The 16,357-nt window shown below is 38.7% G+C and overlaps 1 protein-coding gene across 11 annotated transcripts in view; it reads left to right on the top strand.

The window, feature by feature from the left end:
* Positions 1 to 5,841: 5,841 nt before the first annotated feature.
* The window catches only part of VPS13B (vacuolar protein sorting 13 homolog B), a 700,507-nt gene continuing 689,991 nt past the window's right edge, over positions 5,842 to 16,357 (top strand). For 5 of the 11 annotated variants that reach the window (XM_053660832.1, XM_053660826.1, XM_053660833.1 and 2 more), the window contains exons 1-2: positions 6,105 to 6,202; positions 6,648 to 6,826. In XM_053660832.1, coding sequence (XP_053516807.1) covers positions 6,680 to 6,826 — 147 coding nt within the window. In that variant the 5' untranslated portion in view covers positions 6,105 to 6,202; positions 6,648 to 6,679. The other 6 variants (XM_053660831.1, XM_053660829.1, XM_053660828.1 and 3 more) reach the window with 6 other exon arrangements.

Below are 16,357 nucleotides of genomic sequence, written 5' to 3'. Positions count from 1 at the left end.
AGTCAGAAGAGTTGGGCTGATTGACTCTGACCATAGGTAGTTCACTTAATCTTTCCATGTCTGACCTTCCTCATCGTGCCATATTTTTGTTATAAAAGAAACAAGGTATAATAACTTGTAATGAAAGTCAAGTGATTGTCTAGGTAAGTACATTTTAAAATTGAATTAAACAATGATAATATCATGAATAAATTAAGTTCAATTTTCATGTTCCTGAAAAACAGGTGACTAGATTAATTTTAGCTAGTGTCTATTATTTATTTACTTATGTTACTCAAAATAACATCTCCTGCTACAACAGCTAAACCCTCACATCTGAGGATGTAGTGGTTGACTTCTCAATCATGCAAAATTCTAATGAGTGTTATCTGTTAGCAGTTCGTGTTCGTCTAGGCAATGATTCAGACTCAAGTATCCCATTTTTTGTCCTTGGCATCTCTTGGGACTTGGAGTTCTCTTGGAGTTGCATCCTATTTGTGTAGTTTGGTGATGAGAGAAAGAATAAAACTGTTATGTGGAGGGCTTTTATGGCCCAGCCCTATACCCACAGCACTTCTGTCCATATTCAGGTGCTCAGAACTCAGTTACTTGACAATACCTCACTGTAAGAGAGCTCTAATAATCATCTAGCCATGTGCACAGGAGGAAAAGTAAACAGATTTATTGAATTATTTGCTTTTAAGTATATTTTATTGATTATGCTATTGCAGTTTTCCTATTTATTTTCTCCCTTTTATCCTTCCTCTGCCCTGCACCCGCCCCCCCCCCCCCCTGCCCGGCATGGTTAACCCACTTAGTTCATGTCCATGAGTTGTACATATACGTTCTTTGGTTTCTCTATTTACTGTACTATTCTGAACCTACTTCTGTCTATTTTATGCCTACCAATTATGCTTCTTATTCCCCATACCTTCCCCCCCATTTTCCTGCTCCCCCTCCCCATTGATAACTCTCCGTGTGATCTTCATTTCTGTGATTCTGTTCCTGTTGTAGTTATTTGCTTAGTTTTTGTTTTCTAAGTTCAGTTGTTGATAGTTAAGAGTTTTTTGTCACTTTATTGTTCATAATTTTTTGATCTTCTATTTCTTAGATATGTCTCTTTAACATTTCATATAATGAGGGCTTGGTGATGATAAACTCCTTTAACCTGACCTTGTCTGAGAAGTACTTTATCTGCCCTTCCATTTTAAATGAAAGCTTTGTTGGATAGAGCAATCTTGGATGTAGGTCCTTGCCTTTCATCACCTCAAATACTTCTTTCCAGCCCCTTCTTGCCTGTAAGGTTTCTTTTGAGAAATCAGCTGATAGTCTCATGGGCACTCCTTTGTAGGTAACCATCTCCTTTCCTCTTGCTGCTTTTAAGATTCTCTCCTTATTCATAATCTTGGGTAGCTTAAGTATGATGTGCCTTAGTGTATGCCTCCTTGGGTCCAACTTCTTTGAAACTCTCTTGGCTTCATAGACATCTATTTCCTTCTCCAGACTGGGGAAGTTTTCCTTCATTATTTGTTCAAATAAATTTTCAATTTCTTCATCTTCTTTTTCTCATTCTGTCAGTCCTACTATTTGGATGTTGGAGCTCTTAAAGTTGTTCCAAAAGCCTCTCCTCATTTTTTTTTTTTTTTAATTCTTGTTTCTTGTCTATGGCCATACCACCCTGAACGCACCTGATCTCTTCTGAATTCTTGTTTCTTTATTCTGTTCTGCTTGGATATTTACTTCTTCCTTTTGTTCCAAATCATTGATTTGAGTTCTTGTTTCCTTCTCTTTACTATTGCCTGTATATTTTTCTTTATTTCACTTTGTATAGCTTTCATATCTTTCTTCATTTTGTGACCAAGCTCAATCAATTCTATGAGCATCCTGATTACCAGTGTTTTGAATTCTGCATCAGGTAGGTTGTTTATCTCCTAGTTACTTAGCTCTTTTTCTGGAATTTTGATGTTCTTTTATTTGGGCCATATTTTTTTTTTGTTTTGGAGCACCTATTAGTTGTAAGGGGGCAGAGACTTTTGTATTCACCAGGGCTGGACAACCCTCTTGGTTGTGTAGTGGTGCTGTCTGTGGGGGAGGGGTCAGAGATGGAACAATGTTGCTGGCTTGCTTCACTCTAGTTCCACTTTCCAATTAACCCTCCTGTGAGACTGGGGGTTTCTCCTGCCTTTGCAAACCCCATAGTATTTCACAGCTAGAGGTTTTGAGTCTTTAGTTTCCTGGTGAGCTAGGCCCTCCAGGCCTGCCTGTTGCTGCCTACCCATGGGTCCTCTCTGCCCCTGCCCCCAGCTGCCCATCTCTGCCCCTCCTACTGGCCTGGATGAATGTGTCTTTAACTCTTTCATTGTTGCAGTTCCATGCAGTTTGCAGAACCGCAGTTCTGGATGTTTTGATTGTTTATTGTTTTAAAATTGGTGGTTATCCTTCTTTTGGTTGTGCAAGGAAGTGAAGCATTTCTACCTATGTCTCCTTGGTGGCTGGAGTGGGAATAATTGTTAATCATTGCCATGCAACCTATTAAGTGTCACATAATCTGCAAGGTGCTAGGGATATACTTGAAGATCTCATACATGCACTAAACATAATAGAAAAATAAATAATAAAGGAGGCCTTCTTTACCTTTTTCAAAAATTTAAACAACATTTAAATATTTAAAAATTTCAACTGAGACTTTCAGTTTCTGGTCCAGTATGTGAATAGCTTAGAAGTTGCTGTTCTATCTTAACAACAAGTAAAAAGCTGAATAAAATGAAATATCATCAACTCTTAGATTCACCAGAGAAGTGAAGTCACAGGGCAAACCACTGTTCCCCAAATTGGAGAGACAGAAAATCACAACTCAGTGGTGCAGCAGAAACCCATAAGCAGAAATCTGTTAGGGAAAACCTAGTATGTAAGGCAAAAACTAATAGAGCTGCTAGGAGAAATAGATGCACATAAATATAGCCAACAAATCTTTCCAAAGAAGTAAAGGTGATTCAGTGGAGCCAAGAATCTCTTCGACAAATGGTGCTGGAGCAATTGGACATCTACATGCAAAAAAAATGAATCTGGACATAGACCTTACAACCTTCACAAAAATGAACTCAAAATTGACTTTACCCTTAAATGTAAAACATAAAATGATAAAACTCCAAGAACGAAACAAACCTGAGATTACCTTAGTTATGGCAAAACTTTTTTAGACATAAAAGACATGATCCATGAAAAAAATTGATAATCCAAACTTCATTAAAATTAAAAACTTTGCTCTGCCAAAGACATTTTCAAGAGAAGAAGAGCCACAGACTAAAAGAAAATATTTGCAAAATACATACCTGACCAAACATTTTTATACAAAATATACAAGGAACTGTTAATATTCAACAAGAAAATAAACAACATGATTAAAAAATGGGCAAAACCCATGAACAGTCATATCACCAAAGAAGGTATACAGATGGTAAAGTAAGCGTATGAAAAGATTTCAACCTCACGTGCCATGAGGAAATTGCAAATTAGAGCAATGAGGTACCATAGCACATCTATTACAATAGCCGGAATCTGGATCATGGATAACACAAAGTGCTGGCAAGAAAGTGGAGCAACAGGAAGTCTCCATCCATTGCTGGTAGGAATGCAAAAGGGAAGATAGTATGGCAGTTTTTTTTACAAAACTAACCATACTCTTACCATATAATCCAGCAATTGCACTTGCTAACATTTACCCAAGAGGCTTGAAAATGGTTTTTATGTCCACATAAACACCAGCACATGAATTTTTATAGCAGAAGCAAGCATGATGTCCTTCAATGGGTGAATGGGTAGATAAACTGTGATACATCCATGCAATGGGATATTTTTCACCGTTAAAAAAGAGCTATCAAAACATGAAAAGACATGGAGGAAACTTAAGTGCATATTACTAAATGGAAGATGTCAATCTCAAAATGCTATACACTTTGATTCCAACTATATAACATCCTGGAAAAATTAAAACTATGGAGACAGTTACATGTTCAGTGGTTGCCAGAAGTTTGGGGGATGGATGAATAGGCATAGAGAATATTTAGGGTAGTGACATTCTGTATATGGTAGAAATGTATCATTATACATTTGTCAAAATCCACAGAATGCATAATACCAAGAATGGACCCTACTGTAAACTATAGACTTTGGGTGAAAGTGATGTGTCACTGTAGGTTCATTGATTGTAATGAATGTACCATTGTGGTGGGGGATGTCAATAGTAGGAAAGGTCGTGTGCATATGTGGAGACAGAGAATATATGGGAACTCAATTCTGCTGTGAACCAACAATTGCTCTAATTAAGAAAAAAAATTCACCTAACTCTAGAGAACTATTACCTATATAACCAAACTGCCTCAAAGATTTCTTGAGATTATAAAAAAATGATTTCTGGGTGGGGGTGAAATCTTATAAGAGAACAGCATTTATAGCGGGAGCTTTGGGAAAGGCTACACATTTGATTTTAAAAACCCATGAGCAATGAAACGTATTGGTTGAAAAGGAATTAAATTTATCTTGATTGCTTACAGCACAGGGCACAGGTTGAAAATCACTTTCGGATTCCTAAAACCAAATAAAAAGATCTGTGCCCAAATATTTTTGCCAAGACATGCAATTGGTACTTTTTAAAAATTGTTGGATCCAAAAGAGAAATGGCATACAGGAACAAAAACAATAAAAAAGGTTCAGTATTCTATGATTATAAATCACTGTGGTTATATGAGGGGGGGCAAAAGTATGGTTATAGTTGTTCATATAGCAAATAATAAAATAATTGATAAGTAATAATTTAGGAATAACCATTTTGTGTACAGAAAACTGTAAATCTTTTACCTACTACTGTAAATCAACTACTATTTATTTTAAACGTCTGACTATTTATTAAACTGCCACACAAATAAGACTACCCCCTTTTTCTTTCTCTGGAAAACTAACAAGATTGGAGCTTCTATTGTAGACCACCTAGGTCTTTCATAGAATTAGTGGAACCATTTCCTTTATATTAAAACTCTGAGCCATGGGTTCAACCTGTTCCTTTCAGGAGAGACAGATAGCAAGAACTTTCTTGGATAATTTATTTGCCTAATTTAGTAAGTTTTAATAAGACACCAATTACCTGGGTAATTAATTAAAACTTTTTGTGAAGGCCCAGTTGCTCTGAATTAGCAATTAGCTGCTTTTAAAAAATTTTAAACTTAATTCATTATTTTCACTAATAAAATAAATCTAAAAACCTGGTATCATCAGTTATGCTTTTTTTGTTGTACTTTTTCAACTTTCAAGAAATCATAACTTGAATTTCAGTATAGAACTTCATGAATTTACTTCTTAAGTATTTTCAATTAAATGCAACAACATGGGTGGGTATTTTAATAACTTTATAAGTTGTCTGTTTTCAAAATGCAGTGGTAGGTGATTTCTTCAGAGATTACTAAAAATAAGAGGCGCTGGTCAAAAATTTTGGTCCCATGTCTGGTGGTATTCCTTTAAGCTCGGTGTATATATTTCCAAGTTAGGTGCTTGAGTTTCCTAACTTCATTAGCTTGCAAAGTGCTAGAAGGAAAGATACTATTGTTTACATTCTTTCAGTCTCAAAAAAACCAACACTGACTCTTAAAACTTCGAATTCATTCCTTATCCGCTATTTCTTTTCACTTTGTCTCTAGAAGTTCCATTTCCTTCTCGCTTGATATTCCCGCCCCTTTTCTGAAGTCCCGTCACAGGCTGAAATCCAATGGCTCGCTACAGTGTTTTCTGTGACCTTTCCTTCTCCGCCCCGTATCTGCAAATTCGGTAACGCGGAATTACTCGGGGACTTGCCGACTCCGAGCTTCCCAAACCCGACTTCCACCACCTGCGGCCACACTCTCCCTTGAGCACCACTTCCGGATCTCGGGTGTCTCCACTTTACCGGTCCTCCCACCTCCCCCGGGGCACTTCCTAGAGCTTTGTGCCGACCACTGGCAGGTCGAAGCTGGGACGTAGGCTATCCCTGTGCATTAGGTCTCCCTCTAGAAGAAGCGCCGATTGGCTCCTCCAGCCTGAGAGCTCCGGTCCAGTTGCGTAGTCGAGTGGTGGAGGCGGAGGGACGGTTTGTTTTGAGCACCAAGTAGGGCACACCCGGAAGTGGCGCGTACAGAAGCTGCGCCCGTGCCGGGCGTGGGTACTGGAGGTTCTGAGAGGTGGAGTGCACCCCACGGTACTCGTTAGCGTGTCAGCCGAGAATGCAGTAGGGTGGGGGCCGGGAGGTTCAGTGGTGCCCTACCATCTGGCTGTGGTTCAGTGGTGGTAGATCCGGCTGGGTTGTGGGAGGCCAGGGCCTTGTGAGGACGACGGGGCTGGTGGAGGGGTGCTGCGGTCCAAAGGGAGCCGACTGCTCTTCATTAGCTTCCTGGGGGACTCGGTATCTTCAGGTCAGCACCTCTCCTCTCACTCCTCGGCAGGCGAGTTGAGGGGGTTGTACTAGTGAGGTAGTTGCCCTGGAGCTGAGAGTCCACTGAGTTTTTTCCTGCTTTTGGGAGGGGGCGAGCGGCCGCTTTGGTGAGGACTGACTTTTCGGCCTTTTCTACCCCTCCCGAGAAGTGATTTTTTTTTTTTCCCTTCGCTGCAGCATCAACTCAGTTCTAATATTTCTGTCTTTACAGCTTCTGACTTTGACTCCTCTACACCTTAAACAATGCTGGAGTCATATGTGACTCCCATTTTAATGAGCTATGTGAATCGCTATATTAAGAACTTAAAGCCATCAGATCTACAGCTTTCGCTATGGGGTGGAGATGTGGTTCTCAGCAAGCTCGAGTTAAAGTTGGATGTGCTGGAACAGGTAAATTGTGTAGCCGTCATTGATTGGACACATTTTCAGCTCGTTTAGAAGTAATCCATTGTTTCCTACACTTTGACTTTATGTTTTAAAAACCGTTCTGCTAATGTATTTTGGCTACCCTAAAACTAGACACCCTTTACAGAATGTTTTTTATGCTTTTTTTTTTTTTTTACTAGTGATGGTTTATTAGACTCTGATTCCCAAAAGTTGTGTCATCAACTAGGAAAACAATTTCATTGCTCTTGTCAGGATTGCTCAGCCTATTCACTAAATTCTCAAGCCTTACTGAATATGCTTATGTGCCTTTCTAAGATTCTGTATAAAAAAGAATACGTGTCCATTTTCTCTTTGAGGAATGGAAGAGTCTGAAAGACAGCAAGATGTTAAGGAAAGTTCTGTCTCTTAGGAAAGATGACATTTACCAGTGGCATCCTTATGGTATTGAGTGACATGTATTAAGAATGCCAGCAAAATAAAAAACTTCTTTTTTAATAACTTCTTTTTTAGTTTTTTATCTTTTAATGTGAGAACGCTGTGATACAAAAAATGAACTGTAACTTCAAAGTTCATGTAGTTATTACTTCATTTAATGCTAACATATGCCAGGCAACTCTGTTAGGCTTGAGGATACAAACATTCATCTGTGGAAATTCAGAAGAGTCAGAGACCAACTACTTTTTAGGAGGTAGGGAAAGATTTAATATGCTGGTGATAGTTACAAATAATTTTTTGTTATATTCTACTGTTTCATCTGTTAGTAAATAATCGAGAGTTAACACTAAAAAATAATACTCTGGTTCCTTCCCTTTTCCCTCTCCAAGGTTAATTATCTTATGGGCACAAATGCTAAGTATGCAGCTCAATATATACATATGTATACATCTGTGTAACCATCCAGATCAAGACGCAGAATATTTCCTGCACCCCAAGTAGCTCTCTTGTTCCCCTTTGTAATCAGTATCTCCCAGCTCCCCAAATAGATGACTGTTGTTCTGACTTCTATCAACATAGGTAAATACTACCTATTCTTGAATCGTAAATAAATGGGAATTGTGACTGGCTTCTGTTCTTCCATATTATAGCTAATATTAACCCATGTTGTTGCATGAGTGGTAGCTTGTTCTTTGTATTGCCTTGTAGTATTCCATTTTATAAAGATTCACAATTTACTTATTTATTTTACTATTGATATACATTTGGATTGTTTCTGCTTTTGACTATTGTGAAGAAAGCTCTTATGAACTTTTTTTAAAATTTGTTGATTTTAAAGAAAGGAGAGGGGAGAAGAAAGAGAGAAAGAAAGACAGAAACATTGGTTTGTTGTTCCACGTGTGTTTTGACCATGATGTGCTAACTTACAACCTTGGCCTATCAGGATGATGTGCTAACACACTGAGCTACCTGGACAGAGCTTATGAACGTTCTTGTACATATACTTTGGTGCATATAGGTATTAATTTCCCTTAGGAGGGAAATTAATTTTTCCTTCCTAGGAGATAGTCATATGTTTTAGCTTTAATGGATATTGCCAAATAGTTTTCTGTAGTGATTGTACCAATTGTCTCAGCAACGATGTATGAGGGCTCCCAGTTACTTCATACTTATGTTATTATTTGATGTTTGGTATTTTAATTTTAGTTTTTTTGTAGGTGTGTAGTGGTATCTCATAATTTAAAATTGTATTTCCCTAATGATTAATGATGTTGAGCACTTTCACGTGTTGTTCACTGGCTGTTTGGATATCCTCTTTTGTAAAGTTTCTGATTCTTTTGCCTTTTTAAAAAAATTGCACTTTCTTTTACTTATTGATGTGTATGAACTCTTTGTATAATTTGGAAATAAGTTGTTTGGCAAATACATGTTTCACAATATCTTTTTCCAGTGGGTGGCTTGTCTTTTTGCTCTCTTAAAAGTGTCTTTTGATTAACAATAGTTCATATTATTGAGGTCCAACTTACCAATTTTTTCCTTTAACTTTTCATGTCTTGTTTAAGGTATCTTTGATTATTTGAATGCAAAGATATTTTCCTACATTTTCTTTTAGAAGCTCAGTTGTTTTCTATGACTCATCTAAAATTACTTTTCTGCACTTGAGAAATAGAAATCAAGGCTCAATAATTTTCCATTGATTTTCAACTAATGTACTCCATTTATTGAACCATTCTTTCCCTATTGAATTATAGTATGTCTTTGTGCAGATCAGGTTGTCATTTGTGTAGCTTGATTTCTGAATTACTTATCTGTTCAACAGTCTGTCTGTTTTTGAGTCACTACCATATTGACTTTACAGTGATAGTGTAATTTGTACAACTTTGTTGTTTTTTTCTTAAAGGTCATCATAATTATTTTAGGTCATTTGTATTTCACTATACATTTAAATTTCATCTTGTACATGCTAGAATTTCCTGGAGAGGGGAAACCCATTGACCTTCTTAATTGACGTTACATTGAATCTATAGATTAATTTGGGAGGAAGTAATATGTTAACATATATTGTGTTGACATAGTATTAAAGTTTTTTTTTTTTAAAGATTTTATTTATTTATTTTAGACACAGGGGAAGGAAGGGAGAAAGAGAGGGAGAGCAACATCAATGTATAGTTGCCTCTTGCATGCTCCCCAGTGGGCACCTGGCCTGGCCTGGCCTGGCCTGGCCTGCAACCCAGGCAGTGCCCTGATGAGGAATCAAACTGGCAGCCCTTTGGTTTCCTGGCTGGCTCTCAATCCACTGAGCCACACCAGCCAGGGCAGTATTATGTTTTTCTAAAGAAAGGATTTGTGGCTCTTCCTGAGCCTTTATTTATTAAAAAAAAAAATGTGTATTTATTTTGGAGAGAGAGGAAGGGAGAAGGAAAGGGAGAGAGGGAGAAATATCGATGTGAGAGAGAAATATTGATTGGTTTCTTCCTGTGTGTACCCTTACTGGGGATTGAACCTACAACCTGGTGCCCTCACCAGGAATCAAACCCGCAACCATTTGGGATAACACTCCAACCAGCTGAGCTACCTAGCCTGGGATCTTCTTAGAATATTATAGTTTTAACTCTTACATTGAGGTCTTTGATTCATTTTGAGTTAATTTCTATATGTGGTGTGAGGATCCAGCTGCATTTGTTTTTTGCATGTGGATATTCAGAATTCTGAACTCTTTGGTGGTAAACTGTCCTTTCCCCCACTGAATGGTCTTCCTTCTCAAAAAATCAGTTGGCCATAGATGTGACAGTTTATTTCTGGACTTTCAATGTCCATTGGATTGAATGTCTTTGTTTTTTGCCAAGATCACATTGTTTTGATTATTGTAGCTTTGCAGTACATTTTGAAATCAGGAAGTGAAAAATCTGCAACTTTCCTTATTAGTGTTTTAATTTAAAAACAATTGATTTTAGAGAGACAGAGGGGTGGGGTGGGGTGGGATGGGGGGGAGAGAGAGAGAGAGAGAAATAAGTTTGTTGTTCCACTTATTTATATGGTCATTGGTTTCTTCTGGTATGTGCCCTGACTAAGGTTGAAACCCACAACCTTGGTGTATGAGGATGACACTCTAACCAGCAGAGCTACCTGGCCTGGACTATTAGTTTTTTAAATGATAAGTAAAATCAACCATGAAGTCATGAGGATCAGAAGATTTTTTTTGTTGTTGTTGGAAAGTTAAATTACTGATCTAATTTCTTAACAGATATAGGACTCTTTAGACTTTTGTTTGTTAGTGTTTAGTTATATTTTTCAAGGAATTTCTTTTTTTTAAATATATTTTATTGATTATGCTGTTACAGTTGTCCCATTTTTCTCCCCCTTATTCTCCTCTGCCCTAAACCCCTCTCCCACCAGCATTCCCTGACCTTAGTTCATGTCCATGGGCCAAACATATAAGTTTTTTGGCTTTTCCATTTTCCATGCTGTTCTTAACCTCCCCCTGCCAATTTTTGACCTACCATTTATGCTTCTTATTCCCTGTACCTTTTGCCCCGTTCTCCCCACTTCCTCTTCCCCACTGATAACTCTCCATGTGATTTCCATTTCTGTAATTCTGTTCCTGTTCTAGTTGTTTGCTTAGTTTTTTTTTTAGGTTCAGTTGTTGATAGTTGTGAGTTTGTTGTCATTTTACTGTTCATATTTTTTATCATCTTTTTCTTAGATAAGTTCCTGTAACATTTCATATAATAGGGGCTTGGTAATGATGAACTCCTTTAACTTGACCTTATCCGGGAAGCACTTTATCAGCCTTCCCATTCTAAACGATAAGTTTGTTGGCTAGGGTAACCTTGGATGTAGGCCCTTGCCTTTCATGACTTGAATACTTCTTTGCAGCCCGTTCTTGCCTGTAGGGCACTCCATTGTAGGTAACTGTCTTCTTTTCTGTTGCAGCTTTTAAGATTCTCTCCTTATCTTTAGTCTTGAGTAAAGACTAAGGCAATTATAATGTGCCTTGGTGTGTGCTTCCTTGGGTCCAACTTTTTTGGGACTCTCTGAGCTTCCTGGACCTCCTGGAAGTCTATTTCCTTTGCCAGATTGGGGAAATTCTCCTTCATTATTTTTTCAAATATGTTCTCAATTTCTTGCTCTTCTTCTCTTCCTTCTGGCACCCCTGTGATTTGGATGTTGTAACGTTTAATGTCTCAGAGGTTCCTAAGTCTCTCCTCATTTTTTGAATTCTTGTTTCTTCATTCTGTTCTGGTTGAATGTAGATTTCTTCCTTCTGGTCTAAACCATTGATCTGAGTCTCAGTTTCCTTCCCTTCACTGTTGGTTCCCTGTATATTTTCCTTTATTTCATTTTGCGTAGTCTTCACTTTTTCCTCTATTTTGTGACGATACTCAACCATTTCTGTAAACATCATGATCACCAGTATTTTGAACTCTGCATCTGTTAGGTTGTGTGTCTCTTCATCACTTAGCTCTGTTTTTGGAGCTTTGATCTGTTCTTTCATTTGGGCCATATTTTTGGTCTTGGTGCGCCTGTTATGTAGTAAGGGGCATAGCCTTAGGTATTCACCAGGGTGGGATAACCTTTTACCGCATTGTGGCACTGTATGTCAGGAAGGGGTCGGAGAGGGAACAGTGCTGCTTGCTCAGCTCTCTGCTGGCTTTCAGTTACTTCCTCCGCTACCCACAAGCAAGTCTGGCCCTTCTGGTGCTGATTCCTGGGTGGGTGGTTTTGTGTACATTCTAAGACCCTGTGGGTCTCTCCAGCAAACTCTCCCGTGAGGTTGGGAGTTTCTCCTGGTGCATACCTCCCCTCTTGCATGTTTTTGCAGCCAGTAGTTTTGAGGTTTTATTTCGCCCACATTGAAAACCTGGGTTGCACTGTCTGTCTCACTCCCTGTGCTTCCTGGACTTGCATGTCTACTTCCTTCACCATGATTGAGTAGTTTTCTTTCATTATTTTTTCAAATAGAATTCCAATTTCTTTCTTTTTCTCATCTCCTTCTGGCACCCCTATGACGTGAATGTTGGAATGGTTGAAGTTGTCCCAGAGTCTGCTGACACTATCCTTGTTTTTTTAAATTTTCTTCCTGTTCTGATTGGTGGTTTTTTTCTTCCATACGTTTCAAATAATTGATTGATTCTTGGCTTCCTTCACTCCTAGCTCTCGCCTTGATGCCAGACGCTACTGTTGTTTCCCTGTGAATTGTTCCTTATTTTAATTAGTGTATCCTTTATTTCTGGTTGGATCTTTTTTATGCTTTTTGAGGTTCTCACTAAATTCCTTGAGCATCCTTATAACCAATGTTTTCAACTCTCCATCTGATAGATTGCTTATCTCTACTTTGTTTAGCTCTTTTTCTGGAGTTTTGATCTGTTCTTTCATTAGCCATGTTTCTTTGTCTCCTCATTTTGGCAGCCTCCCCATGTTTGTTTCTATGTATTAGGTAGAACTGGTATGAATCCCTGTCTTGGTAGTGTGGCCTAATGTACTATATGTCCTGTAGGGTCCAGTGGTACAGCCTTTCCTATCACTCATGCTGGGTATGTAAGATGTGCTCTTTGTGTGGGCTGAGAACACTCTCTTGTAGTTGAGCCTTGGTTGCTCTTGGTAGGTCAATGGGAGGGATTTATCAAGTCCATTCAGCTACAGCGACTGGCTGTGAGTAGTGACCCCCAACCTCTGCCTTCTGTAAAGGATCAAGCTGTTCAGGGACAGGGTAGTGGTGTTCTGATGTGGTCTGTAGCTGTCCAGTGGGTGCATGCACAGGCCTTGGGGTTTTCAGGTGGTGCAAGCCAAGTCAGTTCCCACCTGTGTTTTGCCCTAAGCTGCCTTTCCTGAACTATGAAGCACTCTGAGGGCTGTACTTGTGCTGGGCTTGGAGATTTTCAGGTGAAGCCAAGCTGTGAATGTGGCTGCTGCTAGCACTAGAGCTTGGGCCACTTAGCAAGAGGTTTGGGGGCTGGGGGCGTGGTCACTGAGACCAGCTGTTGCTTGCTTGAAAGGATTTTGTGAACCATGAGCTAAGACCAGCCATTCATATGGAAAAGCCATCGTTAACAGCTATAAACTGGGTGAGACTGAGCTGCAGGGCAGGGCAAACAGTGTTAGCCATCCAGGCTGATGGAGTCACTGATATTGTACCCATTTGCTGGCTTTGTGGCTATGTTGCAGGGGAGGGCTCATAAAAGGACAGTGGGCTCTGCCCTCCTTTCTGTCTGGAAGAAAGCTGTCTCCCAGCTCTCGCCTGGATGTCAGATACTTCAGTTACTTCCTTTATTCCATTGGTGCCTTCCAAGCTGTTACTCCAGTTCTGGAGCTCAGAGGGAGTGAGTCTCAGTAGTTTGTGTGTTGGTTCTTTAAGAGGAACTGTTTGGGACTCCAGAAGTTTCTTCCACCAATTCAATACCTGCTGGTTGTTACAGCCAGAAGTTATGGGGACTTACCTTCCTGTCACTGGAACCCTGGGCTGGGGCCTGGTGTGGGGCTGGGACTCCTTGTTCCCAATATATCCAGATATCTCTCTTGAATTTTATCCACCACACGTGAATGTGGGACCAGCCTGTTTTGTGTCTCCATCTCTATGTAGACAGATGCGGTTGCTTTAGTTTCGTAGCTGTCAGACTTCCATTAGACTTATTTTTGACTGTTCTGAGTGATGGTTGTTCTGTAGTTTTGTGGTAATTTTGATGTGGCTGTGTGAGGAGGTGATCCAGCTTGACCAGAAGTTATACCATTTTTTTTTTAACTTCCTGTTTTTAAGGCCTCTTGGTCAACAGTGAATGAATAGCTTGTTAGGGCTCTCAGGTGTCTTAGTAAGCACGGCCAGGCCATTCCCAGGGGTACGTGCAACAATAGCAAGACCATCTTTGAGTCTTTTTTTCTCTGCATCGCTGTTAATTCTCTGCTTGGTCTGCTGTTTTGTTGCTTGTACCAACTAATATTGTGATCTTGTTATTGTTCTTGAGATTTTGATGGTTTTGACAACTTTGTCCAGTTTGTCAAGCTTTTTGGGGTGAGAATTTGCTAAATGTCTAACTATGAATTGTTGAAGTTATCATGTATTCTTTTATTTGTTTGGTTGTAAAAACCACATGTCAATTTACCCTCTTAACCATTTTTAAGTGTATAGTAGTGTGAACTCCGTGTACATTGTTGCTCAACAGATCTCTAGAACTTTTCATCTTCTAAACCTAAACTCTCTACCCACTGGACAATACCCTTACTTCCTCTTACCCCAGTCCCTGACAACCACCGTTCTGTTTTTTTGGTTCTGAGAATTTGGCCACTTTAGTCATCTTATGTAAGTGGAATCATACAGTATTTGTCTTTTTGTGACCTGTTTCACTTAGCCTAATGTGCTCAGTGTTCATCTGTGTTGCAGTATGTGACAAAATTTCCCTTTTTTGAAGCTTGAATAATATTTGATTTTATTATGTGCGTACCCCATCTTTCGCATCTTCTTTATCCATTTATTTTTATTTTATTATTGTATATTATTATATATTTTATATATTCACCTGAGGGCATTTTTTCATTGCTTTTTAGAGAGAGAAGGGAGGGAGGAAGGGGGAGAGAGAGAGTGTGGGCGTGAGAACGAGAAGAGAGAAGCATCAACGAGAGAGAAGCATCAGTAGGCTTCCCTCTTTCACTCACCCCGACTGGGGATTGAACCTGCAACCTGGGCATGTAGCCTGACGGGGAATTGAATCCATGACCTTTTGGTCCATGGTACCATACTCCAACCATGGCGCATGGACAGAATATTGGCCAACATTGACCAGGACAGAATATTTTTTAATAGCTTATCTAGTATTAGATTTTTGAGAGCCGTTCAACTTGTTTCTTAAATTCTTTGCTACAAATGTCCTTGGTATAGTCATAGTTGTTACGGTTTTAGGGATCCATTTTTCCCAATGTATTTCTGAATAGTTACAAATGATGTTTTTAAGTTGTAGAATGTTTTTGAGAAGAAAAAAGAATAAAGTTATTTGTGTGTTATCTTAGTGATGATCTATTATAACAATCAGTATTTTTGCTTTGCCTTTTATAAGACGAGTATGTATTTTCATTTTGTTTATCACAGTGAATCTGTGATGAGGATATGGGATAATCTGGCTCATAGTCAGATGGTAAGTGTTGCAGTTCGACTGGATTTCCCATATGGGCAATGTGGTTCAGAATTCCATATTCTAATATACAGTGCTGTCTCTTGTGTAGTAGTTTTGGTTAGTAGTTCAATTGATTGTACTGATGATACTAAGGTCTTGAATTCGATTCAGGTGTCTTTTAGCTTCTCCCTAGAAAATTCAGTGTGGTCCATTGACTGCAACTTTAGTACCCACTTCACAAATGTATCGTATTTTCACAAATCAGGGAGTGGAAGGGGTGGAAATATTATTGGCTCAGTGTCCAGATGTATTTGGAAAGGTATTCATTGCTCATAATGGAAGTATAGATGCAGTATAATTGTGGTTAAGAGCAAGGGCTTGGCGTCATATTTTCCATACTTGTGTTCTGGCTCTCTCAGATGAACTAGGGAATTTCCTTGGCCTTTCCATGCCTCACATTCACTAGTGTTTACCTTTTGGTGTTTTATAAGGATTAAATAGTTGAATGCAGATAAAGTTCTTCAAATGGTGACTGGTACTCAGTAAACATTGTTTTTGTATGGACACAGAATAAAATGTAACCTGTGTCAGTTGATTAATGTGTGAAATTATTGCAGCTTTAAAATTAATGTAATAATGAGAAATATTTAATAATTGTGAAAATCAATTGGTAGGATAGTTCTTAGAAACAATTTTTTAGGATTTTGCTGTTTAAGAAACATACATTAGACCCACATATTTTCAATAATAATAGTAGAAAGCATCTTAATAATGATTGTTTGCTTTATACAAATTAATGATTTTAATCCTCAAAGATACTATTCTTATTCAAACTTTATGGATAAAGACTGAAGAAACTGAGGCAGGGATACATAAAATAAGTTGCCTCATTTATTTAGCTCACTGTAAGTTGCTATTTAACTCACTGTCATTGACCTAAAATAGTGGAGTAGGATTTTAAAATTCATGTCTACTGGCTCCAGAATTATTATTAGTC

The sequence above is a fragment of the Artibeus jamaicensis genome, unplaced genomic scaffold (genome assembly GCF_021234435.1).
Source record: "Artibeus jamaicensis isolate MK-2021 breed Jamaican fruit bat unplaced genomic scaffold, CSHL_Jam_final scaffold_916, whole genome shotgun sequence".
Lineage (NCBI taxonomy): Eukaryota > Metazoa > Chordata > Mammalia > Chiroptera > Phyllostomidae > Artibeus > Artibeus jamaicensis.
Note: the sequence above shows the minus strand (reverse complement) of the source record. Positions and strands in the feature narration are given on the sequence as shown.